Source organism: Primulina tabacum, chromosome 6 (genome assembly GCF_025594145.1).
Source record: "Primulina tabacum isolate GXHZ01 chromosome 6, ASM2559414v2, whole genome shotgun sequence".
Taxonomy (NCBI): Eukaryota; Viridiplantae; Streptophyta; class Magnoliopsida; order Lamiales; family Gesneriaceae; genus Primulina; species Primulina tabacum.
The window spans coordinates 1,598,342-1,618,514 of NC_134555.1; the positions used below are offsets into that span (position 1 = coordinate 1,598,342).

General features: G+C 34.9%; 3 protein-coding genes across 6 annotated transcripts; 1 reads left to right on the top strand and 2 right to left on the bottom strand.

The window, feature by feature from the left end:
- Positions 1–34: 34 nt before the first annotated feature.
- LOC142548539 (ribonuclease MRP protein subunit POP4) lies at positions 35–5,083 on the top strand. Its single transcript, XM_075656909.1, has 10 exons — positions 35–83; positions 193–219; positions 1,655–1,860; positions 2,340–2,375; positions 2,470–2,546; positions 2,676–2,938; positions 3,614–3,682; positions 3,775–3,833; positions 4,069–4,170; positions 4,799–5,083. The coding sequence occupies exons 3-10, from the start codon at positions 1,665–1,667 to the stop codon at positions 4,900–4,902; spliced, it is 906 nt and encodes a 301-aa protein (XP_075513024.1). The 5' UTR covers positions 35–83; positions 193–219; positions 1,655–1,664; the 3' UTR covers positions 4,903–5,083.
- A 1,774-nt stretch (positions 5,084–6,857) lies between these two features.
- LOC142548540 (PWWP domain-containing protein 5-like) lies at positions 6,858–12,747 on the bottom strand. 4 transcript variants are annotated; one of them, XM_075656911.1, is made up of 8 exons: positions 12,527–12,727; positions 12,301–12,407; positions 12,016–12,207; positions 11,655–11,921; positions 10,345–10,379; positions 10,121–10,258; positions 9,554–9,698; positions 6,858–9,480 (listed from the first exon to the last, which is right to left on the bottom strand). In XM_075656911.1, exons 4-8 carry the CDS (start codon positions 11,890–11,892, stop codon positions 7,112–7,114), a joined length of 2,925 nt encoding a protein of 974 aa, XP_075513026.1. In that variant the 5' UTR covers positions 11,893–11,921; positions 12,016–12,207; positions 12,301–12,407; positions 12,527–12,727; the 3' UTR covers positions 6,858–7,111. The 4 variants fall into 4 exon arrangements, with proteins under 4 accessions (XP_075513026.1, XP_075513025.1, XP_075513028.1 ...); XM_075656910.1 differs by lacking the exon at positions 12,301–12,407 and having other exon boundaries at positions 12,527–12,747; XM_075656913.1 differs by lacking the exon at positions 12,301–12,407 and having other exon boundaries at positions 12,016–12,171.
- Positions 12,748–14,552: 1,805 nt separating this feature from the next.
- LOC142548543 (nuclear transcription factor Y subunit B-1-like) lies at positions 14,553–20,018 on the bottom strand. The gene is made up of 6 exons (XM_075656919.1): positions 19,862–20,018; positions 19,494–19,748; positions 16,244–16,379; positions 15,923–16,000; positions 15,761–15,811; positions 14,553–14,801 (listed from the first exon to the last, which is right to left on the bottom strand). The coding sequence occupies exons 2-6, from the start codon at positions 19,733–19,735 to the stop codon at positions 14,757–14,759; spliced, it is 552 nt and encodes a 183-aa protein (XP_075513034.1). The 5' UTR covers positions 19,736–19,748; positions 19,862–20,018; the 3' UTR covers positions 14,553–14,756.
- Positions 20,019–20,173: the final 155 nt, after the last annotated feature.

A 20,173-nucleotide genomic window follows, 5' to 3' on the forward strand; every position in this document is an offset into this window, starting at 1 on the left:
GTTTCTATCCGAGGTGCTGACCCGCCACACCGTTTTCATTCTGCAATAAAATTTTCTCTAGGCGATTTTAATTTCGAGTTTGGGTAATTTTTTTAGCTTCAGTTCTTGATAAATTTCTTAGTGTTTGTTAAAATCATAAATTTTGTTTGTGTGTAGTGCAACTTTCTAGCTGATTTATTTGCGCGTGCACAGTGCTTCGACGTCTTCTACGATCGTGTTGTAAGTTTGCTTGTAGATTTATACATAGTTTGATTTATTTTTATTGCATATTATTTAGAAATTGAATAATATATATTACATGTTTAATTTTTTATTAGAATATTATATAATTTAATTTATATAAATTGCCAACATTAAAATTATTAAATCTGTTGTTGAATGAGAACTAAGGAGTTCATATATTAATTTTTTTAATTAATGAGTAAATGATAGCGATTAACTAAAATATATCTTATTTATTCTTTTGTAGTATAAAATGGATAACGCTAGAAATTGAATGTATTGTCGGTTGGAGAATGAATTTCTAACGATGAATATTGTGTTGGTGTAAAGTCGTTTGTAACATTTGCACTTGAGTCATTCCGAGTGTTTATTCAATGAAAATATATTTTGTCTTTGCAATCGAAAAAAATTTCAGAACAAAATATATTTAGATGAAGATACCGTTAAGGTACATCTCGGTCGTTATGGGTAGACTTTGAATGTTTTGATTTTAAAAATGCACGCAGCCTACTCTAACCAATTTTTGGTCTTTGAACATTTAAATGACTGTTTTAGAGTTTTGTTAGGATTGAGAATATAGTCGAGAAAGGATCCATAATGCTCAAATGTGTCCAAAACTTCCCCAACAAAGGTCGCACATGAGCAGCCCTGCTGCAGCTGTGACCTGATGTTTTATAGAAGTGAATGTAGTCGAAAAAAGTACCTTAAGCTTGTAAAAATTATGTTTTTGAGAGTAGTATGAGAACATTTATTTGATTTGAAAAGGTTGCACTTTCACTCAGGAAGACCTTAAATTAAGCTTTGGCAAAAAATAAACATCTTAAATTCTTTTTTTAGCTTTTAATTTTTACCTTTGAATTTTAAAAATATTAGTTTAAGTTTTTCGAGACCTTAATAATTAAAGGATTAAATTTTTGATGCCTTAGAGCTATCATCAGCCAATCTTCGTTCAAAATTCCAACAATTCAAAACATTGTGAAGTCTGGGCTTTTGATGCTATTTTAGTTGAATTTTAGAGGAACTAAGTAGGATTAATTGTATAGGAATTAATTTATTATCTGGTTCTATTGTTACCCCATAAACAGTAAACAAAATAGTGAGGATTAAGAATTTACCGTGTATGTGGCTATCTGCTAAGTTAAGCTATATTTTATGTTTATAGATTTTTGTGAAGATGATCCAATTAATATTAATCTTGTAATTTTTATCCTTGGTTTTGTAGTTTGATGAGTTTCGCATCACATAAACTGTCGGTGGCTTTATTTTTTCAGTGATACCATATTCGATTTTTTCAGAAGGGTTATTAATTGTTTGACTGTTGCTTTTACATTTGTATTATTGTTTTTTTCCTTTATTTGATTGAACTTCATTTGATGTTAACTATCCAGTTCTATTCCGTTGAAGTGGTGTTTACTTTATAAAATTTTGTTAGTGGGACAACAATGGAGGATCAAAAGAAACGAACACTGGAAGCCCTGGAGCGAAGGTTTGCACAAGCAAAGGAAGAATTTCATGCACAACAACAGAAGACCAAAAAAAGGCCAATGGAAGATACGAATCCAGTTACAGCTGATGTCAAGTGTCCACCTGCAGATAATGTGGTTATAAAACCTTCCTTAAAGACCCCTTCTAGAAAAGGTTTATTTTGTTTTTACCTTTTTTGCTTTTGTTTTTGTTTTTAACGAATAATGGTTAATTGGTGAGACTGCAAAATTTCTATATTTAATTCATTTGTTGAACTGTCCAAAGTCTAGAGATAAAATACTTTTCAGATTTAGCACATTCTAGGGTATGTTTGATGACCTTATAATAATGTCATGTGCAACTGATTAAGGTACCTAATGTCTATGTCAAAAGACAAAAGTAGATTACATAAGCTTGGTGAAATGACTGAATCTCTGTAGTTTGTTTCATAAAATTTGTAAGTTGGCTCCTTGCCCTTACCGCACAAATTGTGGATGTGTTTTAACTTGTTGGGGGTAATATAAAGAAGTGATAATAGGATCATGTATGTGGCACGTAATACTTCTTGCAAATGAACTTCAAATATATTTGTGTGAAACTCATTTATGTATGAGTTTGTTATTCCTCATTGAGCTGCTTCCTAATGCTTGCAGACAATATTGGTTTCTCTGGTCATACTTCAAAACAAGGTACGCTTGTATATGGTGATTCCTGTTTCTATATGCATGGGGAAAATAAGTTTGGCAATGTTGTAATTCAAGTTGTATATATTCTAATTTGCAGATGTGGAAGTAAATGAGCCAGCATACTTTGAACTTTCTCATTTTGTGAATGAAAAACTGCTACCATCTTGTAACCAGGTGACTCTTCAGTCTTGACTATAGCCTGTCTCTGTGAATTTTGATTTTTGTAGAAGTTTTATGCTGATACTCATGAGACAGGAATTCATTATATTTCCACTACTTTTTAACTTGCTCTTGTATATGCAGATTTCTGATAAAAAGGCCACAGTGGATCATATCTTGCATGATCTATTTCAACATGGAGATTCCGCTCAGAAGTACATTCAGGGATCCAAAAGTATAAGAATTGAGAAGACAATACTCCTTGATAATTATGTCGAAAAGCGTGGCTTCTCCAACCATTCTCATGTCCAGGCCCGTCAGAATTGCTCAAAGCGCTCCAAAAAGCACATGTCCTTGAAGCAGCATAAGAAGAAGGGAACATTTGACATGCCAGAAGAATTCCATAAGTGAGTCCGTTGGTCCTTTTGTATCTTTTTCTTGGTACTCAAATTTCCCTGCTTTGTTACACATTTTTCCTGTACTCAGTCAAGGATATTAGCTTTGTGATTGCAAGATAGATTTCTGTTTTGATTTTCTTGATGTCTTTTCTTGTAGCAGTATAATAAATCAAACAAGCAAGAAACGTTCTTTCAATAGGGAAATTGTATGGTTATAGTGTTTACTTAAGTTTATATATGTTTTCACAGGACTTGATATAATTTTGTTTCGACGTTCCTCAACTCTCAGTGCTTCTAATTCTTAGGACAAAATGCCCATCATTTGCTTTTCATTCTCATGGAACTATGCAACTGGGATATAAAAATATTTAGGCACAATTAAAGGAAAAACATATTTGGCTTATCTGGAGTAGTTAATTGAGCGAAAATTTTGAGGCCTAGGTCTTTAGCGTCTTTTGACAAAACACTGTAGGCTTCTTTCTGGCATGCGCATAATCTGAAATTCTGAATTAAAATTTACGTCCTGGACCTCCTGGCCATGTAATGTCAGTGCTCCTGCTAAGTTATAATCTAATTAGTATAACTAATGATAATTCATCAAGTAATCATATAAATTTGTGAGGTTGGTTACTAAGATTTCATTGATTCTGTTAGCAATTCTCATATAGTTTGACTTGGTTTCAGCTTCGAAATCTTCAAGTCTATGCATGAAAAGTGGAAATCTTACACATCGCGACTTCTGAATAATGTTGGGTTAGTGGCAATTTGATTTTTTTCATTTATTATTTGTTATTATATCATCTCATATACGATATTGATTTTTGTGTGATTGGATGCCCTGACAGGAAAGATCAGTTGGCTCAGTGTTTTCTCAATGCAGATCTTCATGGTGCTACCATTTTAGGTTAGAAAAATAACTTTCTGCCCAAGTAGCTTTCAGTCTGTGCTAAGAGACCCCACAGTGTTTTGGAACTTTGCTTGATCTGATAATCTTCTGTTCGACGCTGTTAATTCGCAAGACATTTCAGTGTTTTTGGGATACTGTCAGTAGACCAACTATAGTTCTAATGTAGTAATGAGGTTTATTGCATCATTATACTCCTGTCATGTGGTATTTACTTTCTTTTTAATTTTTTTAGTTGTTAGGTGTAAAATAGTTGCCAACATTGGAACATATGGCATCATGATCCGAGAAACTGAGCAGACATTTGGAATTATTACCCAGGACAACAAATTCAGAGGTGGTGCCCTATATCTCCGAGTTTCTTTTGGCTTTGGTTCATTTTCCTATTATCAACACATGTTTTTGGTAATTGCATCCTTTAATTTCATGCAGTTTGATCTGCTGTCTTGCTTGCTAAAGAGTGAGCTGCTATGCTTTTTGCATGTGTGTATTTATGTACTGGTTTAGTTCGTCTGTAATTTCTATGATAAGAAGTTGATCTTGATGCTTGTTTCTTCAAGCACCAGTTTTGTGTTTGTACTTTCCATCTTGGTCCGCTCGGTTGATTGTCAAAAGAAGAGTTCAAATGCTATGTCTCAAATTAAATGACATTAAGAGTCCAGGATAATACTGGGAAAGTGGCCCCTAGATCATATCTAGATCTACACTTCTTCTTCAGATATTTCCAATTATCCATGCTGTGTATTCTTGTTGCCTGACTTTTAGTTCAGATACTTGAAGGCGCTTGCCCTCATGCTAAACTGAAGCATACAGAAAACATTTAATTCCTTAGATATGTTATGTGAGTGGCTTGCTGGGCCCTGCTCTTCGGGATGTTCTTTGCATATTGTGGAACATGTTCTGATTCACGAGCTTGCACAAAGCACACATTCAAAAATTTCTGATCTTGCGCTTATTCTTTGCAGTTGTGCCGAAAAAGCTATCTGTATTCGTGCTACAAGCTGATTGCTGGAAGATTACCCTACTTGGTGATAGACTTGCATCGAGAAGATTAATTCCTTGGTCATGATGTTTGTATTCTCCGTAGTCGTAATGCTCCAGTTCTGATGTAGTTTATCCAACTTGTCATCTTCCCCACTTTTGTCGTCACAGTCGGAGCATTTAAGGTTTTCAATGAGTCGGAAACGAGACAATGTTACATATACAAATCATCGTTGGCAATGATTTAAGGTTTTGAACGGATTTGTAAAGCTGACATGGTGCATAAGTAGTCCACGAGTTTAAAATCCTTGCAAATGAAGGTTCTTTTGTTCGAAAGTTCGATAGAAACAGACAACCTAGCTGCGACAGCTATAGGGGATACAAGTAGAGTTTGACAATTTAAACTTTTGGGCATATTTGTACATGGATAAGAGAGAGATTGATAAATAATCATCATTATCCATGTTTGGTATCTTTTTAAAAAGTCCATGATACACTTGATAAATAATTTTTTAGAAGGATAAAATGTCTCTTCTATTAGGTGTGATAATTTTAATTTAATGATAAAATACACTACAAATGATTTAATTGTACTCAATTTATAAATGATTTTTATAAATCTATGCTAGTGGATAGAAATTAAAATCAAATAAATATTTTTATTTATTTTTATATATTATATAATATGATAATTATATAAATGAATTCGAGATAATTATATAAATAATTTTTACAAATATCAATAAAATTATTAGTATCACTTGATTAACCTTAAAAATTGATATTTGACTTGAGTCACAAAATCAAGAGTTCAATTATCATATTATATAATATATAAAATTAGGTAAAAATAAATAAATCATGCAAGCACTATCGATGCATTAACATATAAAAAATATGGACTCAAGCAACAACTTTGAAATTATAAAATTTATTATAATAAGGTTAATTTTGTCATTACAATCTAATATATAAATTTAATCACTCTTATTAAAATCATACAAAACATTAAATATAATATCCTACGTATTATTTATCCTTAACTTATCTTTATATTATATATCACATGTTTATCCTATCATGTGTACCAAACTATGTCTTGGAGAATATAATACTCCTGCAGAGATTCGATAAACCACTTAGATGAAACAAACATGTCAATTATAAAAAAATTTACACAAGGCACCAGTATGATGAAATAACACTTTCTTTACGGCTAACCACGCTCTGTGCCTCTGCACATGATCTCATTCTTCCAGCAGCCATACCTTCATGAAAAAGAGCATGGCAATTCAACGGACAGCTTGTTTCAACTGCCTAATCTGACATATTTACAGAAACATGGACAAGAAAAAGTGGAGCAACTTTTAAATGCAATTCATATGGTTCATAAGATTCAACTCATTTTTTTTCTTGTATTCTCTGGGATTGAAGAGCAGTCGAGATATTTCGATAAAATGATTTTTCATGCATGTAGATGACACTTTGAACGTGATTTTCCCGACGAGGATAATCTGTGATAATGGATTTCTTGATGCATCTAAGGAATCTGCTAGCTTTGTTGCAGATAAACCAGCTTTTCTATCGCCTTTGGACGAACACAACAGCTAATAATAGAAATCAGTTGAAATGGGTTAGAATAATCAATTTCCCATTTTTTAAAAAATAAATAAAATTTTAATCAAAATTTATTAATCTAATAAGTAACAATAATTTTTACTTTTTGAAAAAAAAAATATTCATTCTCTAAACTCATGATAAACTTTTGAAAAATAAATAAAATGTTTTAATCAAAATTCATTCATACAACGACACAGCAAAGGGAGAATGGAAACAAAAAAAAAAGACAGAGAGAAAGGAAGGGAAGGCAATATTGGTTCACCTTCAAGGATTTGCTGTGCAAGTCAGATACTGAATATGCCGCCTGTAGGTCAACAAGAATCATAAAGAGAACGATAAATTAAACAAAGAACATAAAGCAGCATATTCAGTACAAGAATAGTTCTATATATTTCATGCACAACCCAAACAACTTTTAAAACCACCAACGAATAAAACATTGAAATAAATTTAACACCAAACGGGAATTTACTTGTACAAGTTGATTTTGGGGTCAAATAACGTACTAAAGTCTACTGTCTAAGCAAAAATAATCTAATGAAACAATAGGTCAGCTGCTATATCAAACATATGTGCACTCCCTTCTAATATTTAGCCCAACGTGTGCGGTAAATATTGGATCTTATGAAAACATGAAATGCCTAGTGATGCCCATAAAATTCAAAATGCAAAGCTTCTCATGGATGTGCGTTTCTTCTCCCCTTTGAGGCTGCACAGGGTTTACTAGCAACATAGTGAAGGCGGTAACTTAGGAGTGAAGGCCCAAAAATACTGTACTTCCCTGCACTGCTAAAAGCAGCTTCAGCATCTGCTCTTCTCTTAAAGACAACCTTTGCCCGCTTGCTTTTATTTAATATTTTAGTCTCTGTCTCATCCAAAGGTCCATAACGCCTGAATATCTCGTTCAGATTCTCAGCTGGTGGAATGGAATCTAGATTTGTAAAATTAAGGAGTAAAGCAGTAGGAAAATATTCCTCAGATCCTTCATCAACTTGAGTAGATGAGTTTTCTGCTTCACAATGAAGACTAACAGAATCTCCTTGCTTTTGATTGTCCAAGGTTGCAATCATACCGATGCTGGCCTCTAATTCAGCACCAGAGGCATCCTTCGTAGCAGCCTTTTTTGGTTTGAGCATCACCTGTTCTCGAGAACAGCCTTGAATAATTCTATCAGTCCAGTATGAGTCCTTGGTCCCTTCAAAACGAAGAACTGTAGCCTCCAAGCTGAATGTATTTTTGTTCTCAAACTTCTCAGAATGGTTATTCAGATTTTGTAAATGTGGTTTTTCCAGGCATGCTGAGTATCGGATTTGACGAAGCAAGCCAATGATAGGAGTTAAGATGAAATACCCTCGCCTGGGATTTATTGCAGCATGGTTTAGCTTTAAAAGAATCTCATCAGGGTTGAACTCACTTGGAATCATTTCCTCAACTATAGATTTTCTAGCATTAAATCGTACTTCTGATCCACCACCACTGAACATGGCCTGACTAGAACATGTATCTCTAGGCCTGAGCACACTTTTTTGTCTTTTAGCTTTAGCTTTAGCATTAGCATTAGAAACATAATTAATGTGTCCACGTTTTTTACCAGCAGAAACTGTCTTTGTGCCACTCTTCACCGCATTCTTCTCATCATCCTGTAAACTCAAGTTCGCAGATGCTGCCAAGACAGGTATGGATTTTTCCTTTATCTTTGAGAGCTCGTCATTTGATAAGTGGTTACATTTTCGAGAAGAGACATATTGAGCAGTCAATTTTCTCTTTTTCGATTGAACTTTAATGGCATCAATTGAATATGAAAGGCCTCCATTCACAAAATCTCGATAACTCCTTTCCCCCTCCTCCATAGTAAATCGAGCATCATTCTCCAACAATCCACCATGTTCCTGAAAAATCAAAAGCTGGTGGCAACCCTTCCATCGACTGAAAGCCAAAAATTGAGCTTTCGTTATCCAAAATTGCAATCTATCTGTTTCTGACACTCGTGCTTCTGCCAATGTCTTTAAAAACTGCAAAAAGTCTCCAGGTACAAATGATGTTGCAGTTGATAAACGGTCTCCACCATGTCTAATGCTTGATTCTTCTTTGACACCAGCATTTTGAATAACTTGGGAGTTTATCTCAACATGCACCTCCTTAGGTAAGCACTGACATGACAGCCCGAGCTCAACTCGCCTAGCAACCTCATCCAAAGCATAACCAACACCACGGCAAAATTTTTCTGCATCGCTCTGTTTCTCCATCTCTGAGAAATGCGTCCGAAAAGGCTTCATTTTTGACACTTCATTCCACGCAAATGTCTGATCCCCAAAATATGCAATTAAATAAGTATCTATCTTAAAATGTTTCATTGCCTTATCTGACGCCGCTGAAGGTGGCAAAATTTGCCCAGGCCACCATGGATGGCTCCTGACCTTTCCCCATACGAGATCTGACACGTTATACTCTCCTTCCTTTTCGGTCACACACTCTCCTCCACATCCTCTCTGCAACATCACGTCAGCACTTTTAACATTATTTAACCGCTTGCTCTCCAACCCACCATCTGGCACATGTTCATTAACGACAAAGTGTTGCTTCTCGCTAAGACCAGCTCCCACACGAGAGCAATCTAATTTACTATCTATATCTTTGTTGTTAACTGCTTCATTAACGGCCATTCCATCTTCAAAGATTGACTCACCAATCTCATTTTCGCACACATTCCAATCCACATCGCTACTACCATCATGGTTGGTACCGGAATTCTTCGTATCTTCCACCTCAGCAGCCAAAATGCTACTTGTATCATTCCCAATTCCAACTTTCTTCGCATCTTCCACCTCATTGGCAACAATACTATTTATATCATTCCCAGTTTCATATTTCTTCACATCGCTGAGAACAGCTCCCTCACGTGTGCAATCTAATTTACTATCTAAATCTGTGCTGATAGTCGAAGAACACAATGAAGAAGATTTGGATGGCAATGCAGGATTTGGCAAAGGCCTTTGAGCACCACTTAAGATGGAAGGTTTTGGTGGCTGAGCCACCTTCTCCAAAACTGTCAAATAAACACTATTAATTCTATATTAATCATGTTTCAAAAGTAAATGACTAAAGTTTTTTTGCAGTACCAGGTTTTGAGTTTCCACATTCAGATTTGGCACGAATTCTCCCCAAATCATCCTGCTTTGTTACTGCTGTTGAATCCAGAATCGATCTGCCGACAGCCTTGGGTGGCTTAGGTACTAAATTTGATTCACCATTCATGGCCGTAGACTTCAACGATTAAAATAAATTGTTGGTGTTAGTCATCAATGAGAACAAATTCTGTTTATGAAATTAATAAAATAATCGAAGCTACATTTCAACCTTCTCAATAAAAGAGGGGGAAATTAAATAAATGAAGGTTATAGATCTAAAAGAAGACAAAATGTTTCAACATAAACTGGATCTCAAGCCTCATTACACACTGTCGAAGCAAATATCATAATGTCATTGGGTACATGAGAAGCAAGGTCAGATCAAATATTTTTTTATAATTTATCAAATAAGGATAGGCAAAAAATAGGGTTCAAATTAGATAAGCTAGCTCTGTTCAGATTTATTTGTGATTATGGGATGGTAAACTGGTGGCAGCCAAAGTTCATTTCTTTGATAGGACATAATATTAGATCATATGTTTCGAGTAAAAAACTTACCTGTGCCACCTGTGAATGACCACCATCCTCCTTAAAAGCTATCCCGGATCCTATCTTCAACATATTCTGTTTCGGCTGACTTTTTAACAGCCTAATAATTTGCAGGCCACTGTTTTCCTTTAAAGTTGGTTTCGGATTCTGTTGAATTGCCATAGTCTCCAGTAATTAGAACCAGAAAATCTATTGTAAACAGATATCTTTTCAGGTTGAAAAACCAGACTCACCTTACTTTCAGAAGCAAGGTAGTCCTTTTGCAGAGCTGTTTATCGTAATTGTATCAGTTCAAGAATGTTTTAACGAGCGAGATAAACAAGAAAATCACCAGTGGGTGCACGAAATCATATTAGTTCAAAAATAATTTAATAAGCAAGCTAGGTTCACACCAGTGTTCTAGAACTCAGGCTAGGCGGTCGGTCGCCTAGGCGATCCTAGGCTTTAAAGTTTTGTTGAGAATTTTTTTTGGCTTTTAATTTTTTAAAGCTCAATTAAATCATAACATGACATAAGAAAGAATTATAGATTTTCACTTTTAATTTTTTGGGATTGAAAGCCCAATTAAAAACACGATTTGTTGGCTTGCGCTTACCTTAACACACCACTCTCATCTTCTTTGTCAACTTACCTCTGCACACATAAGAAAATTGAACCAGGTCCTAAAGGTACTTTTTTCCTTTATATGATTTTTCTTGCGTTGCCTATTATCCTGACCCGCCCTAAGCAAAAGAAACAGGAGGAATGAACCAGGTGTCGATTGGATTTTAACAAAGTTTGGGCTGAAATTTATTCTAAGAACCATTACAAGTCTTTTGATACCGTGGCATCCACTTAGCGGCGTAGGCTCTAGGAGCTGGTCTTGCGACCGACTAATGCCTAGCAAATTTTAGAACCTTGGTTCACACATGATAAACATTAAGCAAAACTTGTCAACTGCAGTTCTAAAAGAATGTAAATAGTTTCTCTCAGAGAAAACCTAGGGATTGACAACCTTCCAAAGTTACTAAAACAAATATTAAGTTGGGACACAAATCTAAAATATGCCCTTCGGGAAACCAACTCATCTAGATGCTTAGACTAATGCATTAAACTAGGAATACACGTTTTGGACGCAAATATCATTCAGGAAACACTATTTTGTTCGCAAAAGCAAATTAAATTACCAGTATTATTTAATATAGTAGCTCGTGACAAGACTGGATATTGAATTTAATATCGTACTATCTCTAACCATGTCTACTTATAGGATTCAACATCTTGCATGTATTTGATGTGCAAAGCTCCAAAACTAAATAGTAATAGCTGAAACTAAAAGAGATGTCATGATGTCATACTTATAATAAGAGACATAAAAGATACTAGTCCTAAAGTTAGTTTCTCCCAACGGATTAATTAACTTAAAGACAGCCAATTACTGAAGTGAGGACATTTACATGAAAACCCGAAACATCCCAATCAAGCACCTACAGATCTGAAGAAAATATCCTTAAAACACACGAGGATAAAAAAAAAGTGAAATATTATAGAACTGTAAGCTCACATGAAATGGCAGTGCTATCTGTATCCATGGTCTCTATCTTGATGCTAGAGTTTGTTGTGTTGGATGCCTTTTCATTGGATCTCTGGACAGAAGCTCTGATGTCGTCAAACAAGTCATTTTCAAGACTATCTACAGTCAAAATATCAGTTTCAAATTTGGATATGGACTCATTCCCTGAAATATCTTCTTCAACTATAGGCAATAATTTCTTATCGCTTTTTTCTGGTCCTTTGAGCATGGTGGATAATTGTTCTGGATCCAGAATGCCTAAATTGCAAAATAGATTAATTACTAGCTGCAAGTAGTGGATCGGACAATTCCATGAACATTATTCATTTCATCTTCAGTTGACAAACAGTACCTGCACTAATAAAGAAGGCACTGTCCCAGACTAGACTTTTACGCAAGTTATACTTCCCTTTGCTGTGGGTTATTTTGGGTTCAGTTGTTTCATCAAGTACGGGAAATTCCTCGATGGCACAATCGGTGCCAGCTCTTCTTTCAGCACTTGCATCTCCTAGCAAGTCATGAGTGTTGTGGTCTGTCAATTTTTCTGAAGAAAAACACAACAAAACTCTATATAGCATTTCCTGGACATAATTTCAATAGAAACTGAATTCAACAAAAAAAAAACACTTTGTATTACCATGTGAAGAGGGCTCCGTACTTCGATTCAGTAAAACAACATACCCACGAAAAAATACCAAAATAATCCAATTCCCATCCACATATCTGGGATCCTGGTACTGTGTACTTTTACATACACAGGAGGCCTCAAACCCAGAATTTACAACCAACACACACGTGGAAGATAATCTACTTCACAATCCCAATTAAAAAAACATAATAATTCGAGAAATCACAAAAAGTACCTGAAAACTGAAAATTGTTTGGAGATGAAAGATCAATGAGACTGATTTCTATCGCGCCTCGAAATCAATCTTCTGAGGTAACCCATCTTCAATTTCGCAATGGATCAGAAAGTGTAAATCCTAGTACTGCGGTCGTTAAAATCGTAGGGTTTGTTTGATAGGAGAATGTATACAAGGAAGGAAATGAAGCGAGAGGTTTTTTCTGAATTAGAATATAAGAGTTTTATGTATAATATTTCGTAATTCTTTCTACAATTAAATTCTAGACTTTAATCGTTTAAAAATTATAAAATATAGGAAACTAATTAAATTTTAATTTTAAAATATTATTCTGAATTGCGGAAGCCTGTTTATGGAAATTGAAATAAAATATCAAACATAAAATACTTTTTAAAATTAACTAATTAAAATGAAACTATTTATTTTTTATTCGATAAATTTATTTTCAATTTCGCAATAATTTTTTTAGCAGATCTCTTGTAGACGATCTCACGAATTTTTATTTGTGAGATGAGTCAACATTACCGATATTCACAATAAAAAGTAATACTCTTAGCATAAAAAGTAATAATTTTTCATGGATGACCTAAATAAGAGATCTGTTTCACAAATTATGATGTGAGATCGTCTCACATAAATTTTTGCATTTTGCTTTACAACAAAATGATAATAATTTAATTAAATAAAAACTTTAATGTTTATTCAATAAATTTATTTTGGGCAAATTGCATTAGTAGTTAGTAGTTAGTACAGCATAAAATCACAAAAACCCCTTGTACATGACTAAATGTGCTTGATTTTTTCAAACACATTAACTATATTTGAGGAAGTCATTTAAAAAAAAGAATGATGAGAGTCACCTTCGGCAATCGGCTATGGACGAGGAAATTCGATCACTCCACAAGAATGACACTTGGGTTCTTGTGGATAAACCAAATAACAAGAAAGTTGGTGGTAAATGGATTTACAAAACTAAAGAAGGAATTCTGGGAGTTGAAAAAACCTAGATATAAAGAAAGGTAAGAGTTTACACTTACAAGAGATGATCGATTTTAATGAAATTTTCTCATCCGTGGTCAAATATACCTCCATTAAAATGTTATTATATATGATAGCTTTTTATGAGCAAATAGAGTGAGGTAGATGAGACAATTATATATGTCACAAGCAGAGAGTTTTGTGAAGACAAGATGAAATGTTGCTTCTATCATAAAATATAGGATATAATATCATCTTGTATGTGGATGATATGTTAATTGCAAGCAACAAGGAGACTGAAATCGACACTTTAAAGAAGCTTCTAGGATCTGAGTTTGAAATAAAAGATTTAGGTCAAGCTTCAAAAATCTAGTGCATGAAAACATACAGAGATAAAGCCAAGGGACTGCTACATATTACACAACATGAATATATTACTAAAGTCCTAAATAGGTTTAATATGATGAATTCTAAGTCGGTCATTACCCCATTGGTGCACACTTCAAGCTCTCATTTGACCATAGTCCTAATTCAGAGGATGAAGTGTCCGATATGAGGAAAACACCATACTCAAGTGTCACTGACAACATAATATATTAATGCCTAAATATCTCGTTCAATTTTTCACAGATGAAAGATGATCTCCTTCTTGCTCGTAGATCTTTCGCGCGTATTTCAGTTTCAAACCATCAAAATTTTGAGTTCCAAGAAAATTAAAATACGTATAGCAAAAAGTTTTATGTTAAAGTAAACATCGATACATAGCAGTAATTTTTGAAACGACAATAAGAAAAGCTGTGATTATAAATGTAATAAAAAAACTATGATCATGTGTAATAATCTACAAGAAGGTTTTAATTTTGTCGTGTACATGCATATACTTTTTTGGACATAAGAGAGATTTTATGGGGCTTTAAGTGGATTTTCTTTAAGCTTGGCCTCTAACTTCTTCGACGGATATATTTCAGGGGTGATTCTATTATTTCTATAATTCAAAAGGAATAAGAAGCAAAAAAAAAAAAACAAATTAACTATCATGACAAAGAGATAAATATAAAGATAAAATCTTATTTCGGAAAGATTTGTGATATACAAACTTCAAGTGCGATAAAACCGACAACAAAACACAGAAAAAATAATAATATGCAAGAGTTACAGCACAAGAAAACACAAAATGTATCTTGAATTTGAGTAAAATGTTCCCTAGCAGAGGATGAAATGGTGACCCTGACCAAAGATGGGCAAGCAACATCTAATCCATTCCATGCATTGGAACCATCATGTGCTGAGCTTGTGACTGCAATCACAAAATAAACCCTGTTGAAATGCAATATTTTCTAAAAGCCTCAGGAAAGCATATGGTGAATAATGAATTATGAGCGGGTTCTCGTGTTTTGATTATAATATATCCAGCAGCTGAGTTCTTCGACATAATGACCCAAAAATGAACGATCTAACTTGACTCAATCAAAAGAAAAAGTGATGTTATCATCCATGTTCTAATTTCAGATGGAGCACAATAGGACAGTGAGATCCATCTAATCAATCCAGCAGAGTAATTCGTCGACTATAATTACCTAAAAACAACATATCTAACTTGATTCGATCAAAAGAAATAATGATTTAATTATTGTCTCGCCCTTACCACCAAATTGATCAAGGTTCGCCTAAACAAAGTTAGGAAAGTCAAGAATAGCCAACTGTGAAGTCAGTGTAGAACCATCATCGGAATTAACAAGTATAGCTCTTGGGATTGAGCCACACTGGATTAGAGCAACATAGATAACAGTGGAGGTCAGAATATCTTGGCATCAAACAAAGAAAAAACACATTAACATCTCCACATTATGTTCTGGCTTCCTATGTTAAGGTGAACTGCATAGAAGCATTTTTCCTGAATTTTCTTCAGTCTCTCTCTAAAAAGCTTCTAGTTTGAGTAGTTTGACAATACATTAATACATCATCATGATTTGTAAGTCGCAAATTCTACCTCATTCCTTAAATTAACGATTACTTTAATCAACCTGAGAAGAAAAAAACAACTTAAAGAAGTTGCGAACTTTCTCCACAACGTAGATAATTATTAGGTCAATTCCATCAATCAGATGTTGAAGTGTTCAGAAAGCTCCTAGACAAAGTACTTACCATGCATACGTAACACATACATAATAAATAACTTGAAATACGAGTACAGGACCTAGAGATCAGATACAGTGATACTGGCTATGGAGCGACACCAACATGAATGAAGTGTACCTGAGAGTGACCATAATTCATGCCTTGCGAGAATGAACCCTGGTTAACAAGCTGTACAATTAACAGAAATAGCAATTCAACATTGCCCAACAATAACCATTACTAATCTTGGTGGAAAACTACAGAAAACAAATGAATATGAGTTCGCATATGACATGTGACCTGAGAAGTGGAAGTGGGCTGCAATACATCCTTCCTTGCAGATCCCTCAGAACCCTTAGCAGATCCTTTGGTGTCACCCTGTTGAGGATAAATAAAAAATTTCCTTAAATTGTCAGACAACAAAATACAAAAAGAAAAACAAACTGCGGGGGAATTGTATTATTTCACTCACCTCCATCTGCCAAACCAGCCACCACCATGAGCACCAAAACAAGGGAAATAAGGGAAAGTGTCAGTTGCAGCATGTAAAGAAAAACTAAATAATTTAATTCAAGCAAACAAGAGTAAAAAACGAAATCAAGAAAACCTTTAGAGAGAAACAAGTACCTCTCTGTACCTAGCCAGGTACATCTTTAGTGGATCGATGTAATCCTCAAAACCTAGTGTTGCCATAGCCCACAGCAAATCATCCCCGTTAATGGTCTTTCTTTTTTCTCTTTGGCACTTATCGCTTGCCCTTGACATTAGAACCATCCAAAAACGAGTTAGTTGTGTTTTCATCAACGTAGCACAAAAGTACACCCACATTCATAAGCAAAACCACGAACATAGATATTCATCACTGTCACTCGAACAAGCCAACAAAGCAATTCTCTGAACATACTCATATAAAATACTGAGACAAGGGCTACATATAATCAGAATAACTACATGTTTTTAAACCTGAAAAAATTTTAGGCAGTCACATGCTGGCATGCTCCAGCGACCAGCATAGACAGATAGGCATACCCAAGTTTGTTTGGGGGCAAAACATACATTTTTGAAGAATTGTACAAAAAAATTGATCATTTTTTTTTCCTTTTCAATTGAAGGTATAATCACGCAGCAGAAACTGCCTGTTAGGTCAAAATCATTTAAATGTGTGGCATTTATGATGATTGGTGGATGTGCAAAATCAAAGAGGTCCTTCTGTGAGTTAGAGAAAATTAATTTCAAAAGACGGTAGAGAACCGAAAACAACAAAGTTGGAGCTGTGACATCCCTCTGAGACTCATGATATTATGTCACATTTATTGATGATTCGAGCAGTAAAGTTTGAGTTTATTTTCTGAAAAATAAATATGATGTTTACAAGATAAAAGGTGGAAAGTCATTGTTAAGAATGAGACCAACTTGAAGGTGAAGTGACGACTGTCTGATAATGGTGGTTAATATAAAGATGATGAGTCTAGGAAATATTGTGCACATAACAAGATCAAGATGAAAAAAATCATTTCTGGTATACCTCAACAGAATTGTGTAGTTGAAAGGATGAACAAAACCCTGAATGAACGCATTAAAAGCATGAAATTGCGCTCTGGATTACCAAAATCACCCTGGGTTGATGTTAACACTACAGTATATTTGATCAATAGGAGACCTTCGGTACCTTTTGACTGCAAATACCCGAAGATGTATGGATATGTAAAGAAATAAACATTTTTTTCTTGAAAGTGTTTGGACATCTATCTTATGTTCATTATTGATTCAGCTAGAAGAACAAAACTTGATCCCGAAATTCAAAAAGTGTTTCTTTATCGGTTATGGAGATAACGAGTTTGATTATACCGGAAGATCATTTGGAGCAAAAATGTAATCTTCGATGAGTAAGTATTGTACAAAGACAAGGTCAAGCATTGGAGTAGGAGATGAAAGTCCTTAAGTCAAGAAAACCGATGAAGTGCCATTGATAAATATTTATGTGAATGAGTTGAAAAGCAGTAAAAGAAAGAATTGCACAAGATGATGACCCACAAACTCCAGTGGTTGAACTCAAAAGATCTTCTATAATAATTAAACCGCCTCAGAGATACTCCCTTGCACTTCATTATATTTTGTTGACAGATAAAACTGAACCAAAGATCTATGAAGAGACAATGCAAAATGATGAATCAACCAAGTAAGAGTTAGTCATGGAAGATAAGATCGATTCACTGTCATCTAATCAGACGTGGGAGTTGACGGAATTTCCGTAAGGCAAAGAGGCATTACATAACAAGTGAGTGTACCGGTTAAAAGAAGAACATGATGGTAACAAGTGGTACAAGACAAAACCTATTGTAAAAGGTTTTCCACAAAAAAACATTGATTACACTGAGATTCTCTCCAGTAGTAAAGTTAACCACTATCAGAACTGTATTGAATTAATGGCGGAAGAAACTTGCATTTGGATCGGTTAGATGTAAAGACATTGTTTCTTCATTGTGACTTGAATGAAGAAATTTATAAAAAACAATCAATAGGAATTTTGAAATACAAGAGAGAGAAAAAATGGTGTGCAAACTTCAAAAAAGAGTTTGTACGGCTTCAAACAAGCTCCAAGACAGTGGTACAAGAAGTTTGATAGATTCATGAGTAAAAATGGTTTCCTGAGGTGTCAGGCTGACATTGTTGTTACGTAAAAAAGCTTGATCGTTCTTATATCATTCTACTAGTATACGTAGATGATTAGTTGATACATAAACTTGTCTGGCGGAGTTTGATAAACTCAAGAAAGAGTTATCAAAATAATTTGTTATTAGGATTTGGTGCTACAAAGAAAATCATTGGAATGAGGATCTTGAGATATTGATGAATGAAATCTTGAAGTTATCTCAAAAAGAGTACGTAAAAAAGTTGATTAGCAAAATTAATATGGATGAAGTTAAATATGTGAGTACTCCTTTGGCTAGTCATTTTAAACTAACCAAAACGCAATCACCGTCGACGGAGCACAAGTAGGCTTATATGAACAAGGTTCCTTACACTTCTGTTGTCGGAAGCCTCATGTATTCAATGGCGTGGCCAAGATCAAACATAGCACATGTAGTGGGAGTTGTGAACAGGTTTATGAAGAATTCGAGAAAACAACACCGAGAAGTAGTTAAATGAATTATCAGGTACTTGAAAGATACTGCAAGTTCATCTTTATGCTTCAGGAAGTCAAGTTTGGGTTGACAAAGTTTTGTCGATGCCGATATAGTTGGTGACCTGGATGATAGAAAAATTAATATTGGATATGTATTCGCATTAGGTGGTACAACGGTAATCTGGGTGTCTAAGTTGCAAAAGAAAGTTGTTCTCTCGACTACTGAGGCTGAGTACGTTGCGGTAATAGAAGCTAGCAAGGAGATGGCATTTATAATGGTTGGTGGATGTGCAAAAATTCATCGGACGGCAGCAACGTCTTTTTGACAAAAGAATTGAAGCTTCATTATCAAAGAAAACATGTTCTTTCATTCACACCAGCAGGGCTAAACATCCCAAAATTGAGAGGGCGCAATCAAGAGATATGGAAAAGAAAAGGGTTTCTGGGTGTTGAAAAGGTTCTATTGCGTGAGTTGGAGAAAACTAATTTTTCGATTCTATTCGGGGATTGTATGAGATTGAGTGTTTTACATACACTTGTGATATTTCTTTCTATAATAAATATTAGCAGTAAACCTATATTGACACGTGATTTTTTGATTTTTTGTTGATTGTTTTTTGTATTATATCACCGTCATGGTCCCGACGATTAATTCCACAACACTGCCAACTCCCCGAAGATGCACATAAGCTCATTCGCAAAGATAACTACAAAGACATAATTATCAAAGCTCAATAACCATACTCGCTGGTTACGAAACTGATGAACTCGGAGACACATTCCTGGACAGTTTCTTTCGCATCCTTGGCGACTTTCCCATTCGCGGGGAGCGCCTTCTTCATGATCCTGCTGATGTTAGCAATCGGCAAAAACCTATCCTGCTCTCGGACACCGGTGCGAGGGCTCTGGTCACCGCCGCTGTCATGGCTTCCACCGACAGGGCTTCCCGGAGATACCTGAACCAAAGAGGGATGCTCGTCCGCCATGAAATCGAAAACCCTGTCATTTCCGAAGAAAAACCCTAGATCAATTAAGCGCACACACGCATATGTGTTTGGACAAAGCAGGGAGAGAAAGGAGGGAGAAGGTTTGCGAATGCTAAATATACGTACCTTTGTATGAGAATCGGAGGGTGGAGAATTGGGGGAAGACGACGACTCAGATGAAAGATTGGGTTTTTGATCTAAGGTTATCAGCACCGTTGGTTTGTTTAGCGATTAACGATATTTAAGTTAGGAGAACCTGCTGTTTCTCATACGACGACGTCTTACTCTTTTGTTTTTATTTTAAAACATTTCCGGCCATTTGTCTATATATTTTTAGCATATAAGATCTTCTAATACAAGTTTCACCATTTTAATTTCTCAGTGCATCTTAAATTATTTTATTAAAGAGTAAGTTTTTTGTGAGACGGTTTCACGAAT

Bases quoted from the DNA above. Each gene is read 5' to 3' on its own strand.
- LOC142548543 (XM_075656919.1), bottom strand. From the start codon at position 19,735: ATGGCGGACGAGCATCCCTCTTTGGTTCAGGTATCTCCGGGAAGCCCT. The intron at 16,380-19,493 runs GTATGGTTATTG...TCTAATGTCAAG, and splicing joins ATCAGTTTCGTAACCAGCGA to GGCAAGCGATAAGTGCCAAA. The intron at 16,001-16,243 runs GTTTCTCTCTAA...TATCCTCAACAG, and splicing joins CTAGGTACAGAGAGGTACTT to GGTGACACCAAAGGATCTGC.
- LOC142548540 (XM_075656910.1), bottom strand. From the start codon at position 11,892: ATGCTCAAAGGACCAGAAAAAAGCGATAAGAAATTATTGCCTATAGTT. The intron at 10,380-11,654 runs GTGAGCTTACAG...TACGATAAACAG, and splicing joins AGATAGCACTGCCATTTCAT to CTCTGCAAAAGGACTACCTT. The intron at 9,481-9,553 runs GTACTGCAAAAA...TTTATTTGACAG, and splicing joins ATGTGGAAACTCAAAACCTG to TTTTGGAGAAGGTGGCTCAG.
- LOC142548539 (XM_075656909.1), top strand. From the start codon at position 1,665: ATGGAGGATCAAAAGAAACGAACACTGGAAGCCCTGGAGCGAAGGTTT. The intron at 2,376-2,469 runs GTACGCTTGTAT...TCTAATTTGCAG, and splicing joins TGGTCATACTTCAAAACAAG to ATGTGGAAGTAAATGAGCCA. The intron at 2,547-2,675 runs GTGACTCTTCAG...TTGTATATGCAG, and splicing joins TGCTACCATCTTGTAACCAG to ATTTCTGATAAAAAGGCCAC.